The following is an 18,602-nucleotide window of genomic DNA, read 5'->3' on the forward strand; positions in this document are numbered from 1 at the left end:
CAAACTCTAGGCAGGCAGAACTCAACTGAACAGAACTGAACTGATGCCATCGTTATGCACAAACACTTGTGTCTGGATACTCCCTAGTTCAATGATGGGCAACCTTTTGCGCTTGGTGTGTCAAACCTCACCTAAAAAAACCTAGCATGACATGGGTGGTGTGTCACTTCGAGAAGAAAAAAACCCATAATTTTTTTTGGGCCCGGGCTGTGGCGCAGGCTGTTGAGCAACCAGCTGCAGCCAGTGCAACAAATCCCTCTGACCAAGAGGTCATGAGTTCGAGGTCCGCTCGGAGCCATGTTTGTCTTGTCTTTGTTTTATGTTAAAAGGCATTGAATGTTTGCCTATATGTGTAATGTGATCCACCCAGAGTCCCCTTCGGGGTGAGAAGGGCGGAATACAAATACTCTAAATAAATAAATAAATAAATAAATAAATAATTTTGCAATATGTATAGTTTAAATAACAAAAATCCACAATCTATATATATAAAAGGGTAATGAAATTTTGGCCTAGGACAAAACAACACATCCCAGAAACACTAAACTTGGCAGCACAACCCCTCATCCATGCCTCTACGTTCATACAACAAAAAGAAAAGAAAAATCAAGTCCTAATTAGAGGGAGAGGAATAATTGTTTGTATCCGATTGCTGCCAGTTAGAAGGCTAAGCTCCGCCCACTTGGACTCCTAGCAACCCACTCAGCCCAGGGGACAGGCAGAGTTAGGCCTCACTTAGGCCTCTTCCACACTGCCTGTAAAATACAGATTATCTGATTTTAACTGGATTATATGGCAATGTAGACTAAGGCCCTTCCACACAGCTATATAACCCATTTATAATGGACTGAATGTCAGGGGAAAACTTTTACCCTTGACCTTAACTACCACCAATTCCTCAAGACTTTATTTCCCAGACCACCAGACTTCGCCACAGCAACGCGTGGCCGGGCACAGCTAGTTGTAATATATAACTGTATTCAATAAATCAAAAACTATTTACTACCATTATTTCCATGTACAACAATCTATGGTACCTCTTGCAGTTTCTCTCTATTCTAATTTCAATGTAGCCATGAATAATGAATAATATAATAGTAACAATACAATAATATACTACAATAATAATAGAATGATATAATAAAGTGTGCATAATTCCCATGGAATAAACAAGAAAACCACTGGACCAAATCATACCAAATTTGGCCACAAAAGACATAGTCATCCAATCAATCTGCAGGCGGCAGCGTGTCAGCAAAAATGGCTAGGCGTGTCAGTGCTGACACACGTGTCATAGGTTGGCCATCACTGCCCTCGTTCCAGCCACACATCAATGACATCACAGCTTCTTGGCAATTAACTCTTTCCACACTATGGTACAACTGAACAGAACAGAACTGATGCAACCGTTATGCACAACCACTTGTGTCTGGATACTCCCTAGTTCCAGCCACACATCAATGACATCACAGCTTCTTGGCAATTAACTCTTTCCACACTATGGTACAACTGAACAGAACAGAACTGATGCAACCGTTATGCACAAACACTTGTGTCTGGATACTCCCTAGTTCCAGCCACACATCAATGACATCACAGCTTCTTGGCAATTAACTCTTTCCACACTATGGTACAACTGAACAGAACAGAACTGATGCAACCGTTATGCACAAACACTTGTGTCTGGATACTCCCTAGTTCCAGCCACACATCAATGACATCACAGCTTCTTGGCAATTAACTCTTTCCACACTATGGTACAATTGAACAGAACAGAACTGATGCAACCGTTATGCACAAACACTTGTGTCTGGATACTCCCTAGTTCCAGCCACACATCAATGACATCACAGCTTCTTGGCAATTAACTCTTTCCACACTATGGTACAATTGAACAGAACTGAACTGATGCAACCGTTATGCACAAACACTTGTGTCTGGATACTCCCTAGTTCCAGCCACACATCAATGACATCACAGCTTCTTGGCAATTAACTCTTTCCACACTATGGTACAACTGAACAGAACAGAACTGATGCAACCGTTATGCACAAACACTTGTGTCTGGATACTCCCTAGTTCCAGCCACACATCAATGACATCACAGCTTCTTGGCAATTAACTCTTTCCACACTATGGTACAACTGAACAGAACAGAACTGATGCAATCATTATGCACAAACACTTGTGTCTGGATACTCCCTAGTTCCAGCCACACCATAGCTTCTTGGGAATTAACTCTTTCCACATTATGGTATATTCTGGATGATGCAATCAGTTGCGATACAAGCATGGCACAAACTACATTTACACACTATCAATACACAAATCCCACATTAACACATTTCATTTCACAGCAACGTTATTCTATCCGATCCGGCCGTGATACACGCACCAGGGTGTACTCGTAGACCAGCCCGGCGTGGCCCAAGCAGTCCGGCGAGAGGTCGTCCACGGAGTTCATCGCGATGCCGCCGCAAGCCAGGGTCAGCCTGGAAAGAGAGGACACAATATATGATATAATACTCAAAACACAATATAATAGTATTAATTATATATTATATTTTACATGTAATATCTATATATATAAAAGGGTAATGGCGTTTCGGCCTAGGACAAAACAACAAAACTGCACATCTCAGAAACACTAATATGGCAGCACAACCCCTCATCCATGCCTCTACGTTCATACAACAAAAAGAAAAGAAAAATTAAGTCCTAATTAGAGAGAGAGGAATAATTGTTTTTACCCAATTGCTCCCAGTTAGAAGGCTAAGCTCCACCCACTTGGTCTCCTAGCAACCCACTCACCCCAGGTGACAGGCAGAGTTAGGCCTCACTTAGGCCTCTTCCACACTGCCTATAAAATACAGATTATCTGATTTCCCATACCACCATACTTCACCACAGCAACGCATGGCTGGGCACAGCTTGTTACTAATAATATTACCAATAATATTAATAATATTAATATTGATATTAATATTAATTATGATATTAATAATAATATCAATATTATTGATACAGTACAATATAGTAATTGATTACTAGTATTGTACTATGCTAATAATATAATATGGTATGTAAATTTAATTTGTAAGCCACTCTGAGTCCCCTTTGGGGTGAGAATAAATAAATAAATATATAAATTCGTCCCTCCAGGAAATTACAACACGATAACAAGAACATACCATATATACTCGAGTATAAGCCGACCCGAATATAAGCCGAGGTACCTAATTTTACCACAAAAAAACTGGGAAAACATTGACTCCAGCATAAGCCAAGGGTGGTAAATTTCATTAAATTTTACCAATAAAATTACATTAATTGAGGTATCGGCAGGTTAAATGCTTTTGAATATTTACATAAAGCTCTAATTTAAGATAAGACTGTCCAACTCTGATCCAATCATTGTTCTCATCTTCTTCAATGTAAATGTGCTTATGTATCCTTTTAATAATAATAGTGTAAAATAATACATGTAATAACAATAATAATAAATACAGGAAAATAATACATGTAATAATAAATAGAGTAAAATAATAAATGCAATAATAATAAGATCAGAGTGAAATAATAAATGTATTAATAATAATAACAAAAATAGAGAAAAATAATAAATTTAATAATCTATATATATAAAAGAGTGATGACATCACGGCAACCCACAAAACTACAGGCCCCCCAACCTTGAAATTTGACAACACAACCCATCATCAACAGCTCTAGGTTGATACAACAAAAAGAAAAATAAAGTCCTAATTAGAGAGAGAGGAATAATTGCTTTTATCCAACTGCTGCCAGTTAGAAGGCTAAGCTCCTCCAACTTGGTCTCCTAGCAACCCAATAAAAAATAATTAAAAACACTAAAAAAATTAATACAATAAAATACTATAATAACAGAAAATAACTAAAAATAATACAAGAAAATAAAAAATATAATAAATAAAAAGAACTTACACTAAAATTAATTTAAAAAATACAAATAATGTCAAATAAAAATTACACAACAATTTTTAACCACCACCACTTTGCCACAGCAACGCGTGCCCGGGCACAGCTAGTATCAATAATAATAGAGAAAAATAATAAATGTACCATATGTTCATGAGTATAAGCTGACCCAAATATAAGCCAACCCGAGTATAAGCCGAGGGGGGCTTTTTCAGTCTTGAAAAAGGGGCTGAAAAACTAGGCCTATACTCGAGTATATACAGTAATTATTAAAAATATATGATTATTAAATCCCACCTCTCCATGTTCCTCCGCTTGGCTCTGCGCAGGGCAATGATGCCTTCCTTGGCCAGCGCGTCCAGGGAGAAGGGGTCGATCCCCTGCAAAAACAAGACCAGGTTCTCGCTCGTAACACTTCCATCTCATTCGTAACGCTTCCGTCACACTCCAAGTCCAAGGCCTGACCCACCTTCTGGTTGATGACCACAAAGCCCTTGTTGGAGTCGCCCACCACGGCCTGCTTCAGCTCCACGATCTTCTTCACCCGCTCCTCAATGAACTTCCGCTCGGCCTTCACCAGCTTCTCACGCTCCTCTGCGCTTTTGTAGAAGAAGCCCGAGTTCACCTCCCTGCATAGAGACACACAGAGATGACTATAATAATAATAATAATAGATGACTATAACAATAAGTAATAATAATATAAAAATATTCACCAAAATAATGGGAAAAATGGGAAAAGATCAAAATAACAATAAAAATATTCACAAAAATAATAGAGAAAAATCAAAATAATAATACAAAATATTCACCAAATAATGGGAAATAATAATCGGAAAAGAACAAAAGAATAATACAAAATATTGACCAAAATAATCGCAAAAAAATAATAGAGAAAAATCAAAATACAAAATATTGACCAAAATAATCACAAAAAATAATAGAGAAAAATCAAAATAATAATACAAAATATTCACCAAATAATGGGAAATAATAATAGGAAAAGAACAAAATAATTATAAAAATATTCACCAAAATAATCACAAATAGAGAAAAATCAATATAACAATAAAAATATTCACCAAAATAATCACAAATAGAGAAAAATCAATATAACAATAAAAATATTCACCAAAATAATGGGAAAAAATAATGGGAAAAGATCAAAATAATAATATAAAATATTCACCAAAATAATCACAAAAAATGATAGAGAAAAATCAAAATAATAATCCAAAATAGTCACCAAAATATCACAAAAAATGATAGAGAAAAATCAAAATAACAATAAAAATATTCACCAAAATAATGGGAAAAGATCAAAATAATAACCCAAAATATTCACTAAATTAATCGCCAAAATAATAGAGAAAAATCAAAATAGTAATACAAAATATTGACCAAAATAATCACAAAAATGATAGAGAAAAATCAAAATAACAATAAAAAATATTCATCAAAATAATGGGAAAAGATCAAAATAATAACACAAAATATTCACAAATAATCACAAAAAATAATACAGAGAAATCAAAATAACAATAAAATATTCACCAAAACAATGGGAAAAGATCAAAATAATAATAAAAATATTCACAAAAAATCACAGAAAATAATAGAGGAAAATCAAAATAACAATAAAAATATTCACCAAAATAATGGGAAAAAATCAAAATAATAACAAAAATAATCACAAAAATATTTGTCAACAAATAACAAATTGCAGCACTTTTTGATTGGGAACCAAAAAGACTCTTAAGAGGTGTCGAGAGAAATCTGGCCGTGTGACGTACGTTTTCTCATACTCGAGGGACACGTTGCAGGTCAGGATGTAGGCGTCCTCGACCCGCTTCTTCATGTCCGGGTGGCGGGCCCCGTGGTCCAAGACGAGGCCACGGATCAGCCTGAGGAAGGAGAGGGACACCCCGGGTATCAACACAAGGCGTTGAGACATCAACACAAGGCGCTGAGACGTCAACACAAGGCGTTGGGACGTCAACACAAGGCGCTGAGACGTCAACACAAGGCGCTGAGACGTCAACACAAGGGGCTGAGACGTCAACACAAGGCGCCGAGACGTCAACACAAGGCGTTGAGACGTCAACACAAAGCATTGAGACGTCAACGCAAAGCATTGAGACGTCAACGCAAAGCATTGAGACGTCAACGCAAGGCGCTGAGACGTCAACACAAAGCATTGAGACATCAACACAAAGCATTGAGACGTCAACACAAAGCATTGAGACGTCAACACAAGGAGCTGAGACATCAACCTAAGGAGCTGAGATGTCAACACAAGGCGTTGAGACGTCAACACAAGGCGCTGAGACGTCAACATAAAGCGCTGAGACGTCAACACAAGGCGCTGAGACGTCAACGCAAAGCATTGAGACGTCAACGCAAAGCATTGAGACGTCAACGCAAAGCGCTGAGACGTCAACACAAAGCATTGAGACGTCAACACAAAGCATTGAGACGTCAACACAAGGAGCTGAGACGTCAACCTAAGGAGCTGAGATGTCAACACAAGGCGCTGAGACGTCAACCCAAGGAGCTGAGACGTCAACACAAGGCACTGATACGTCAACACAAGGCGTTGAGACGTGAACACAAGGAGTTGAGACGTGAACACAAGGAGTTGAGACGTGAACACAAGGAGCTGAGACGTGAACACAAGGAGCTGAGACGTGAACACAAGGAGCTGAGACGTCAACCTAAGGAGCTGAGACGTCAACACAAGGCGCTGAGACGTCAACACAAGGCGCTGAGACGTCAACACAAGGCGCTGAGACGTCAACGCAAAGCGTTGAGACGTCAACACAAAGCATTGAGACGTGAACACAAGGAGTTGAGACGTGAACACAAGGAGCTGAGACGTCAACACAAGGAGCTGAGACGTCAACACAAGGCAGTGAGATGTCAACACAAATCATTGAGACGTCAACACAAGGCGGCAAGATGTCAACGCAAAGCATTGAGACGTCAACACAAAGCATTGAGACGTCAACGCAAGGAGCTGAGACGTCAACACAAGGTGCTGAGACGTCAACACAAGGCGTTGAGACGTCAACACAAAGCATTGAGACGTCAACACAAAGCATTGAGACGTCAACACAAAGCATTGAGACGTCAACACAAAGCATTGAGACGTCAACACAAAGCACTGAGACGTCAACACAAAGCATTGAGACGTCAACACAAAGCATTGTTACATCAACACAAAGCATTGAGATGTCAACGCAAGGAGCTGAGACGTCAACGCAAGGCGCTGAGACGTCAACACAAGGCGCTGAGAGGTCGCCAGTGATGTCTCTGCTTCTGGTCCAGGCGTGTGACACTCTGCATCACACGCCACAAGGAAGCCCACAAGGCAGAGAGGCCTTTCTCTCGCATGGTGTCTGACTCCACTGGCCACGGTGGAAGCCAATGCAGAATTCGGCCATGCCCACCAAGGTCTCGAGAGGGACCGAGTGCACCTACGTTGTGTCGGTCTCGGACTTGTGCTTCATCTCCATGATCTCCACCATGTAGAGGTCGACCGGCTCGTTGGGCTTCCGGATGGCCAGGACGGAGTCCACCACGGCCTGGGGAGACACGGAGCGGCCGTCCCGTCAGAGGTGGCGACCGAGGCATAGACCCGCCCGCTCACCCGCCCTCAGTGGAGCGCCCACTCACCTCGGTGAGGACGTCGGCCAGCTCGGCGTGGACCTTGGTGCGGAGGGAGGTGCGGGCCACGTCCAGGAGGGTCTCCCGGTCCATGGCCTTGGCCACCTTGACCTGCTCCAGCACCTGCAGGGCCTTCTCCTTGGCCGCCTCAAAGCCCTCCGCAATGAGGCGCGGGTGCAGGCCCTGCGGACCAACAATAGTAATAATAATAATAATTACCACATAATAACTCTGCGTAACACACTTTTTGTTCCCGAGTTACAATAACAACACCATAAAATAATAATAATATAATTACCACATAATAACACTGTATAACACACTTTTTGTTCCTGAGTTACAATACCATAAAATAATAATACCATAATAATGATATAATTACCACATAATAACACTGTGTAACATATACTTTTTGTTCCTGAGTTATAATAATACCATAAAATAATAATATAATGACCACATAATAACACTGTGTAACATACTTTTTGTTCCCGAGTTACAATAACAACACCATAAAATAATAATAATATAATTACCACATAATAACACTGTATAACACACTTTTTGTTCCTGAGTTACAATACCATAAAATAATAATACCATAATAATGATATAATTACCACATAATAACACTGTGTAACACACTTTTTGTTCCTGAGTTATAATAATACCATAAAATAATAATATAATTACCACATAATAACACTGTGTAACATACTTTTAGTTTCTGAATTATAATAATAATACCATAAAATAATAATAATAATAATATAACTACCACATAATAACACTGTGTAACATACTTTTTGTTCCTGAGTTATAATAATACCATAAAATAATACCATAATAATAATAATAATAACCACATAATAACACTATGTAACACACTTTTTGTTCCCAAGTTACAAAAGTAATACCATAAAATAATAATAATACCATAATAATAATAATTATAACCACATAACACTGTGTAACACAATTTTTGTTCTGGGTTATAATATAATAATTCTGCTAATAATACCATAATTATAATAATATAATTACCACATAATAACACTGCGTAACACACTTTTTGTTCCTGGATTATAATAATACTATAATAATACTAATAATATAATTACCACATAATAACACTGCGTAACACACTTTTTGTTCCTGAGTTATAATAATAATACCATAAAATAATACCAAAATAATATTAATCATAACAATAATATAATTACCACATAACAACACTGAGTAACATACCTTTTGTTCCTGAGTTATAATAATACCATAAAATAATAATAATAATAATATAATTACCACATAATAACACTGTGTAGCATACTTTTTGTTCCTGAGTTACAATAATAATACCATAAAATAATAATAATAACCACATAACACTATGTAACACACTTTTTGTTCCTGAGTTATAATAATAATAGCATAAAATAATAATAACCATAATAATAATAATAATAACCACATAACACTGTGTAACACAATTTTTGTTCTGGGTTATAATATAATAATACTGATAATAATACAATAATAATAATAATAATAATAATAACAATAATAATTATATAATTACTACAGAGTTTACACTGTGTAACCCACTTTTTATTCCTGGGTTATAAAAATAATAATAATACTGATAGTAACACCATGAAATAATAATACCATAATAACAAAACAATAATAATTACTACACAATAACACTGTGCAACACAATTTTTGTTCCTGAGTTATAATAGTAATAGTAAAAAATATATAATTACCACACAGTAACACTGTGTGACACATTTTTTGTTCCTGAGTTATAATAGTAATAATAATAATATAATTACCACACAGTAACACCTTGTGACACACTTTTTGTTCCTGGGTTATAAAAATAATAATACTGATAATAATACCATAATAATAACACTGTGTAACACAATTTTTGCTCCTGGGTTATAATAATAATAATAATAATGACAATAATTCCATAATAAAAATAACAACAAGAACCATGTCACAGTAACACTGTGTAACACACTTTTTGTTCCTGGGTTATAATAATAATATTGATAGTAATACCATAAAATAATACCATAATAATTACCACACAATAACACTGTGAAACACAATTTTTGATCCTGAATTATACTAATAATAATAATACTGATAGTAATACCATAAAATAATACCATAACAATACCATAATAATTACCACACAATAACACCATGTAACACATTTTTGTTCCTGGGTAATAATAATAATAATGACAATAATACCATAAAATAATAATACCATAATAATAATTACCACATAATAACACCATGTAACACATTTTTTGTTCCTGGGTTATGATATAGTAATACTGATAATAATACCACAACAACAACAATAAATTAATAATTATTATTATTAAGGTGAAGCTTGTGCTGCCCTTTTGAATACATTTAAAAGGACCGGGATTCCTTCCAACGCAGAGGGTAAAGGGCAGCGGGGGGTATATTCTGGCACAGAATTACGCCAAGGAAGCTACAGAGCTGGCTTGGGTGTTCGCTGTGCGGACGGCTTGACCGCCGAATCCCTGAGACGAACCGAGACCCAATCTTAGAATCAAAGAATCAAATGTCCCAAGGGGCCTCTTTCAATCCTCTTTATTATTATTATTAAGGCTATTATTATTATTATTAATATTAATAAGGCCGGGCTGTGGCGCAGGCTGGTTAGCAGCCAGCTGCAACAAATCACTCTGACCAAGAGGTCACGAGTTCGAGGCCAGCCCGTGCCTGCGTCTGTCTCTGTTCTATGTTTATATGGCATTGAATGTTTGCCGTATATGTGTGCAATGTGATCTGCCCTGAGTCCCCTTCGGGGTGAGAAAGAAGGGCGGAATATAAATACTGTAAATAAGTAAATAAATAAATAAATATTATTATTATTACTGACACAAAGACACAGTGTAACACAGCAAACGAGATACAGTAGAGTCTCACTTATCCAACATAAATGGGCCGGCAGAACGTTGGATAAGCGAATATGTTGGATAATAAGGAGAGATTAAGGAGAAGCCTATTAAACATCAAATTAAATTATTCTTTTACAAACTAAGCACCAAAACAGCATCAAACTTGACAGAAAAAGTAGTTCAATAAGCAGTAATGCTATGTAGTAATTAGTGTATTTACGAATTTAGCACCAAAATATCACAATGCATTGAAAACATTGACTACAAATTTGACAGAAAAAGTCGTTCAATAAGCAGTAATGCTATGTAGTAATTAGTGTATTTACGAATTTAGCACCAAAATATCACAATGCATTGAAAACATTGACCACAAAAATGCATTGGATAATCCAGAATGTTGGATAAGTGAGACTCTACTGTATATATGCTGGATTTCGTATCACAAAATCCCAAGTTCCCGTGTTTACTATTATTATTATTGTTTTAAGTTTATGTTAAATATGTTGTTGTTGTTCGGGCTTGTCCCTGTTGTGAGCCGCCCCGAGTCCCTTCGGGGAGATGGGGCGGGATATAAAAACCTCACAACCTCTGAGGATGCCTGCCATAGATGTGGGCGAAACGTCAGGAGAGAATGCTTCTGGAACATGGCCACACAGCCCGAAAGACATACAACAACCCTGTGATCCCGGCCATGAAAGCCTTCGACAACACATATAAAAATAAAGTTTATTATTTATTTATTATTATTATTGTTATTATTAACAACATTGAGGCTGGGTGGCCATTTGTCAGGGGTGCTTTGCTTGTGCTTTTGGTGCAGAAAGGTAGAAGGGGGTAGGACTAAATGGCCCAAGGGGTTTCTTCCAACCCTCTTTATTATTTTTATTATGATTATGATTAACACTGAGGCTGTATTTGTTCCCATTTGGGTTTGTTTTTTTTTTTTTACTTCAAAATAAGAGATGTAGAATGTGCATAGGAATTTGTTTATAAGTTTGGGGACCCTTGCTCTAAGAGGCCATCCAGTCTGACCCCCTTCTGCCATAAATCAAGGGAACCCACCTCGGAGATGTAGAGATCGGCCTGCTTGAGGAGCTCGCCGATGATGAGGACGTTGGAGGTGGTCCCGTCGCCCGTGATGTCGTCCTGGGCGGTGGCCACCTTGGCGATCAGGGAGGCCGTCGGGTGCTGGATTTGCTGCGGGGAGCAAGAGCGCACCGTTATCCCCCCCGCGCCGTGTCGTGGGGATGGGGAGACACCCCGTCCAACCCCAGACTCACCATCTCGTGAAGCAAAACGTTCCCATCTTTGGTCAGCTTGATGTCTCCAGCGCCAGAGACAAGCCTAAGAGAGAGAAAGAAGGGGCAAGTGTCAATTTATTTCATTGTTTTTATCCTATTCATTTCTATTCTATGATTATTTATTTATTTATTTGTTTGTTACAATATTTTGCTGGCCCTTCTCACCCAAAAAATTATACAGTGCAATATAAATGAGTTAAAAAATTATTATTAACTTACATCAGTATTCAGAAAACACATTATAAAATACAGGTAGGCGTGTTCAGTTCAAAAAACTGGGTCATACATAATACAGACTTATTACAGGGCCCTTTTGCCGCCTTATTATTATTATTATTATTATTATTATTATATTATACAGGTTTTTAATGGGGCCTTTTTGTCACCCTTTCCTAGATTATATTCATCCATTATTATTATTATTACAGTAGAGTCTCACTTATCCAACATAAACGGGCCGGCAGAATGTTGGATAAGCGAATATGTTGGATAATAAGGAGGCATTAAGGAAAAGCCTATTAAATATCAAATTAGGTTATGATTTTACAAATTAAGCACCAAAACATCACGTTAGACAACAAATTTGGCAGAAAAAGTAGTTCAATACGCAGTAATGCTATGTAGTAATTACTGTATTTATGAATTTAGCACCAAAATATCACGATATATTGAAAACATTGACTACAAAAATGCGTTGGATAATCCAGAACGTTGGATAAGCGAGTGTTGGATAAGTGAGACTCTACTATATTCAGAAAACGCATTATAAAATACAGGTAGGCGTGTTCAGTTCAAAAAACTGGGTCATACATAATACAGACTTATTACGGGGCCCTTTTGCCGCCTTATTATTATTATTATTATTATATTATACAGGTTTTTAATGGGGCCTTTTTGTCACCCTTTCCTAGATTATATTCATCCATTATTATTATTATTACAGTAGAGTCTCACTTATCCAACATAAACGGGCCGGCAGAATGTTGGATAAGCGAATATGTTGGATAATAAGGAGGCATTAAGGAAAAGCCTATTAAATATCAAATTAGGTTATGATTTTACAAATTAAGCACCAAAACATCACGTTAGACAACAAATTTGGCAGAAAAAGTAGTTCAATACGCAGTAATGCTATGTAGTAATTACTGTATTTATGAATTTAGCACCAAAATATCACGATATATTGAAAACATTGACTACAAAAATGCGTTGGATAATCCAGAACGTTGGATAAGCGAGTGTTGGATAAGTGAGACTCTACTATATTCAGAAAACGCATTATAAAATACAGGTAGGCGTGTTCAGTTCAAAAAACTGGGTCATACATAATACAGACTTATTACAGGGCCCTTTTGCCGCCTTATTATTATTATTATTATATTATACAGGTTTTTAATGGGGCCTTTTTGTCACCCTTTCCTAGATTATATTCATCCATTATTATGTATTATTATTATTATTATTATTACTATTATTTTACTATTATATTATACAGGTTTTTAATGGGGCCTTTTGTCACCCTTTGCTAAATTATTTATATTATTATTATTGACACAATGACATAGTATGACACAGCAAACATGATAGATATGCTGGATTTCGTATCACAAAATCACAAGTCAAACATTTCCCAAGTGTCTAGGATTGTGTGATTTATTATTATTATTAATATTTTATTGTATGACACAGCAAACGAGATCTATATGCTGGATTTCGTATCACAAACTCACAAGTCAAACACTTCCCAAGTGTTTAGGACTGTGTGATGTATTTTTGGATGATGCGGGCAGATCCCAGTAGGGTGGCCTTTACAGTAATATTATTGTATTTTTATAGTACAGTAGAGTCTCACTTATCCAACGTTCTGGATTATCCAACGCATTTTTGTTTTCAATATATCATGATATTTTGGTGCTAAATTCGTAAATACAGTAATTACTACATAGCATTACTGCGTATTAAACTACATTTTCTGTCAAATTTGTTGTATAACATGATGTTTTGGTGCTTAATTTGTAAAATCTTAACCTAATTTAATGTTTAATAGGATTTTACTTAATCTCTCCTTATTATCCAACATATTCACTTATCCAACATTCTGCCGGCCCGTTTATTACATTGGATAAGCGAGACTCTACTGTATATTATATTAATCTATTTCATATTATCACAGTATTATTATAATATATTACTATATTATATTAATATATTTTTATTATTAGAGTATTACTATTGTATTATATTAATCTGTTATTATTATTACTATTCTTATTATAGCATTACTCTAGTATTAGTATTAACCTATTTTGTATTATTATTACTATTATTATATTATTATATTACAGGATTATTCTGAGACTCTACTGTATATTATATTGATCTATTTCAGGGGTCCTCAAACTTTTAAAGCAGAGGGCCGGTCCACAATCTTTCAGACTGTGGAGGGGCCAAATTCTCATTTGAAAAAAAAAACCAAACAAATTCCTGTACACACTGTACATGTCTTATTTGTAGTGCAAAACAACAACAACAAAAGAACAATACAATATTTAAAAATGAAAACAATTGTAAACAACATAAACCTATCAGGATTTCAATGGGAAGTGTGGGCCTCCTTCTGGCCAATGAGATAGTCAAGTTAATTAGGATTGTTGTTGTTGTTGTTGTGTGCCTTCAAGTCATTTCAGACTTTGGGCGAGCCTAAGTCTAAAATTATTTATTTATTCATTTACTACATTATTTATTACATTTATATCCTGCCCTTCTCACCTTCTCATTCCAGAGCAGCTGTATGTACATACAATATATTATATTGTTAGCATAGCACAATATTAGCATTATATATTACTATATTGAACTATACCACTATACTGTAATATTATATGTAATATATAACATAACATATAATTAATATTATTATATGGTATTATTATTAGTATTATATTGCATAACATTGTAATATTATTATCAATATTATATGTATATACAATATATTATATTATTTAAAATGATATAAAAAATATTATATTATAAAACTGAGGGCAGGGGCTAGGTAAATGACCTTGGAGGGCCGCATCCGGCCCCCAGGCCTTAGTTTGGGGACCCCTGATCTATTTCATATTATCACAGTATTATTATAATATATTAATATATTATATTAATATATTTTTATTATTATAGTATTATTATTGTATTAGTATTAACCTATTTTGTATTATTATTACTATTATTATATTGCAGGATTATTCTGAGACTCTACTGTATATTATATTGATTTATTTCATATTATCACAGTATTATTATAATATATGACTATATTATATTAATATATTTATTATTATTATAGTATTACTATTGTACTATATTAATGTATTATTATTACTTTTACTGTTATTATTATAGCATTACTGTAGTATTAGTATTAACCTATTTTGTATTATTATTACTATTATTATATTACAGGATTATTCTGAGACTTTACTGTATATTATATTGATCTATTTCATATTATCACAGTATTATTATAATATATTACTATATTATATGAATATATTTTTTATTATTATAGTATTACTATTGTATTAGTATTAACCTATTTTGCATTATTATTACTATTACAGTAGAGTCTCACTTATCCAAGCTAAACGGGCCGGCAGAAGCTTGGATAAGTGAATATCTTGGATAATAAGGAGAGATTAAGGAAAAGCCTATTAAATATCAAATTAGGTTATGATTTTACAAATTAAGCACCAAAACATCATGTTATACAACAAATTTGACAGAAAAAGTAGTTCAATACGCAGTAATACTATGTAGCAATTACTGTATTTATGAATTTAGCACCAAAATATCACGATATATTGAAAACATTGACTACAAAAATGGCTTGGATAATCCGGAGGCTTGGATTAGCGAGGCTTGGATTAGTGAGACTCTACTGTATTATATTACAGGATTATTCTGAGACTCTACTGTATATTATATTGATCTATTTCATATTATCACAGTATTATTATATTACTATATTATTTTAATATATTTTATTTATTTATTTTTTAATATATTTTTATTATTATAGTATTAGTATTAACCTATTTTGTATTATTACTATTATTATATTACAGGATTATTCTGAGACTCTACTGTATATTACATTGATCTATTTCATATTATCACAGTATTATTATAATATATTACTATATTATTTTAATATATTTTATTTATTTATTTTAAATATATTTTTATTATTATAGTATTAGTATTAACCTATTTTGTATTATTACTATTATTATATTACAGGATTATTCTGAGACTCTACTGTATATTATATGGATCTATTTCATATTATCACAGTATTATTACCATATATTACTATATTATATTAATATATTTTTTATTATTCGAGTATTACTATTGTATTATATTAATCTGTTATTATTATTATAGCATTACTGTAGTATTAGTATTAACCTATTTTGTATTATTATTACTATTATTATATTACAGGATTATTCTGAGACTCTACTGTATATTATATTGATCTATTTCATATTATCACAGTATTATTATAATATATTACTATATTATTTTAATATATTTTATTTATTTATTTTAAATATATTTTTATTATTATAGTATTAGTATTAACCTATTTTGTATTATTACTATTATTATATTACAGCATTATTCTGAGACTCTACTGTATATTATATGGATCTATTTCATATTATCACAGTATTATTACCATATATTACTATATTATATTAATATATTTTTTATTATTCGAGTATTACTATTGTATTATATTAATGTGTTATTATTATTATAGCATTACTGTAGTATTAGTATTAACCTATTTTGTATTATTATTACTATTATTATATTACAGGATTATTCTGAGACTCTACTGTATATTATATTGATCTATTTCATATTATCACAGTATTATTATAATATATTACTATATTATTTTAATATATTTTATTTATTTATTTTAAATATATTTTTATTATTATAGTATTAGTATTAACCTATTTTGTATTATTACTATTATTATATTACAGGATTATTCTGAGACTCTACTGTATATTATATTGATCTATTTCATATTATCACAGTATTATTACCATATATTACTATATTATATTAATATATTTTTATTATTAGAGTATTACTATTGTATTATATTAATCTGTTATTATTATTATAGCATTACTGTAGTATTAGTATTAACCTATTTTGTATTATTATTACTATTATTATATTACAGGATTATTCTGAGACTCTACTGTATATTATATTGATCTATTTCATATTATCACAGTATTATTATAATATATTACTATATTATTTTAATATATTTTATTTATTTATTTTAAATATATTTTTATTATTATAGTATTAGTATTAACCTATTTTGTATTATTACTATTATTATATTACAGGATTATTCTGAGACTACTGTATATTATATTGATCTATTTCATATTATCACAGTATTATTACCATATATTACTATATTATATTAATATATTTTTTATTATTAGAGTATTACTATTGTATTATATTAATCTGTTATTATTATTATAGCATTACTGTAGTATTAGTATTAACCTATTTTTATTATTATTACTATTATTATATTACAGGATTATTCTGAGACTTTACTGTATATTATATGGATCTATTTCATAGTATCACAGTATTACTACCATATATTGCTATATTATATTAATATATTTTTATTATTAGAGTATTACTATTGTATTATATTAATCTGTTATTATTATTATAGCATTACTGTAGTATTAGTATTAACCTATTTTGTATTATTATTACTATTATTATATTACAGGATTATTCTGAGACTTCTGTATATTATATTGATCTATTTCATAGTATCACAGTATTACTATAATATATTACTATATTATATTAATATATTTTTTATTATTATAGCATTACTATTGTATTATTACTATTATTATTATATTACAAGATTATTCTATGACTATGAGACTTTCCCTGTTCAGAGAAAGAGAGGCAAGGGATGAGAATGACTGGGCTAGGCCCCCGCGCATGCGCCCTGGGCGGCCATGCGGGTGGGCGGGGCCTTCCCGGGGCCACGCCCCCTCCCGCTCTCCCGTTTCCCCTCAGCGAAACCGTACATCTTCATGGTGCCTTTCGGGCCCAGGTTGGTCCGGAGCACGTCCTGCAGGCCCCGCGCCGCGCTGATATTGACCGCCAAGGCCGCCTGGGCCCGCGCCACCTCCGCCTTCGGGTTGAGCGCCCGCACCGCCATCACGCCCGGCCGAGAATGAGCGAAGAGAGCCTCCGCGCAGGCGCAGAAGGAGCCGGGGCAGTATACGCATGCGCAAACAGAGCAGGGAGACGTCACCTCCCAAGCGCCGCCCCTTCTCTAGAAGCCTCCTCGAGTGCGGAGACGCCGATTGGCTCAGCGGAGTCCCGCCCTCGCCTCCTATTGGATCAAACTCCTTGTCTCTCTCTCTGGGCGGTTGGAAACCGTTGCTAGGCGACCATTGCGGTGCGGCCTAGTCCTTTTCAGGCGCGAAGTGGAGCCTTCTCTAAATTAGTCCTTTATGTGGTACTTTCGGGACCGCCATCCCCTCAAGATATAAGTTACTTTTCAGCGCCACAGACAAAGTAACTTCCCCTTATTATGGGAGTTTTATTTTTTGAACGCTTTTGTTGGGCTGGGATTGTATTTG

At 34.2% G+C, this 18,602-nt stretch overlaps 1 protein-coding gene and 2 non-coding genes across 3 annotated transcripts in view; all 3 read right to left on the reverse strand.

Moving 5' to 3' along the window:
• cct6a (chaperonin containing TCP1 subunit 6A) overlaps positions 1–18,225 on the reverse strand; it is a 29,810-nt gene extending 11,585 nt beyond the window's left edge. Inside the window, exons 1-9 of the mRNA XM_062960483.1 lie at positions 18,042–18,225; positions 11,854–11,917; positions 11,636–11,770; positions 7,632–7,805; positions 7,437–7,540; positions 5,750–5,860; positions 4,427–4,586; positions 4,255–4,337; positions 2,396–2,492 (exon numbers count right to left, since the gene is read on the reverse strand). Of these exons, the coding sequence (XP_062816553.1) occupies positions 2,396–2,492; positions 4,255–4,337; positions 4,427–4,586; positions 5,750–5,860; positions 7,437–7,540; positions 7,632–7,805; positions 11,636–11,770; positions 11,854–11,917; positions 18,042–18,175 (1,062 nt within the window). The 5' untranslated portion in view covers positions 18,176–18,225. The remainder of the gene's footprint in view (positions 1–2,395; positions 2,493–4,254; positions 4,338–4,426; positions 4,587–5,749; positions 5,861–7,436; positions 7,541–7,631; positions 7,806–11,635; positions 11,771–11,853; positions 11,918–18,041) is intronic.
• LOC134293381 (small nucleolar RNA SNORA15) lies at positions 7,261–7,401 on the reverse strand. Its single transcript, XR_010000348.1, has one exon. It is a non-coding gene; the product is annotated as a small nucleolar RNA SNORA15 (small nucleolar RNA).
• On the reverse strand, positions 10,034–10,172 carry LOC134293382 (small nucleolar RNA SNORA22). Its single transcript, XR_010000349.1, has one exon. It is a non-coding gene; the product is annotated as a small nucleolar RNA SNORA22 (small nucleolar RNA).
• Positions 18,226–18,602: the final 377 nt, after the last annotated feature.

This window comes from Anolis carolinensis, unplaced genomic scaffold (assembly GCF_035594765.1).
Source record: "Anolis carolinensis isolate JA03-04 unplaced genomic scaffold, rAnoCar3.1.pri scaffold_7, whole genome shotgun sequence".
In the NCBI taxonomy this organism is placed as follows: domain Eukaryota; kingdom Metazoa; phylum Chordata; class Lepidosauria; order Squamata; family Dactyloidae; genus Anolis; species Anolis carolinensis.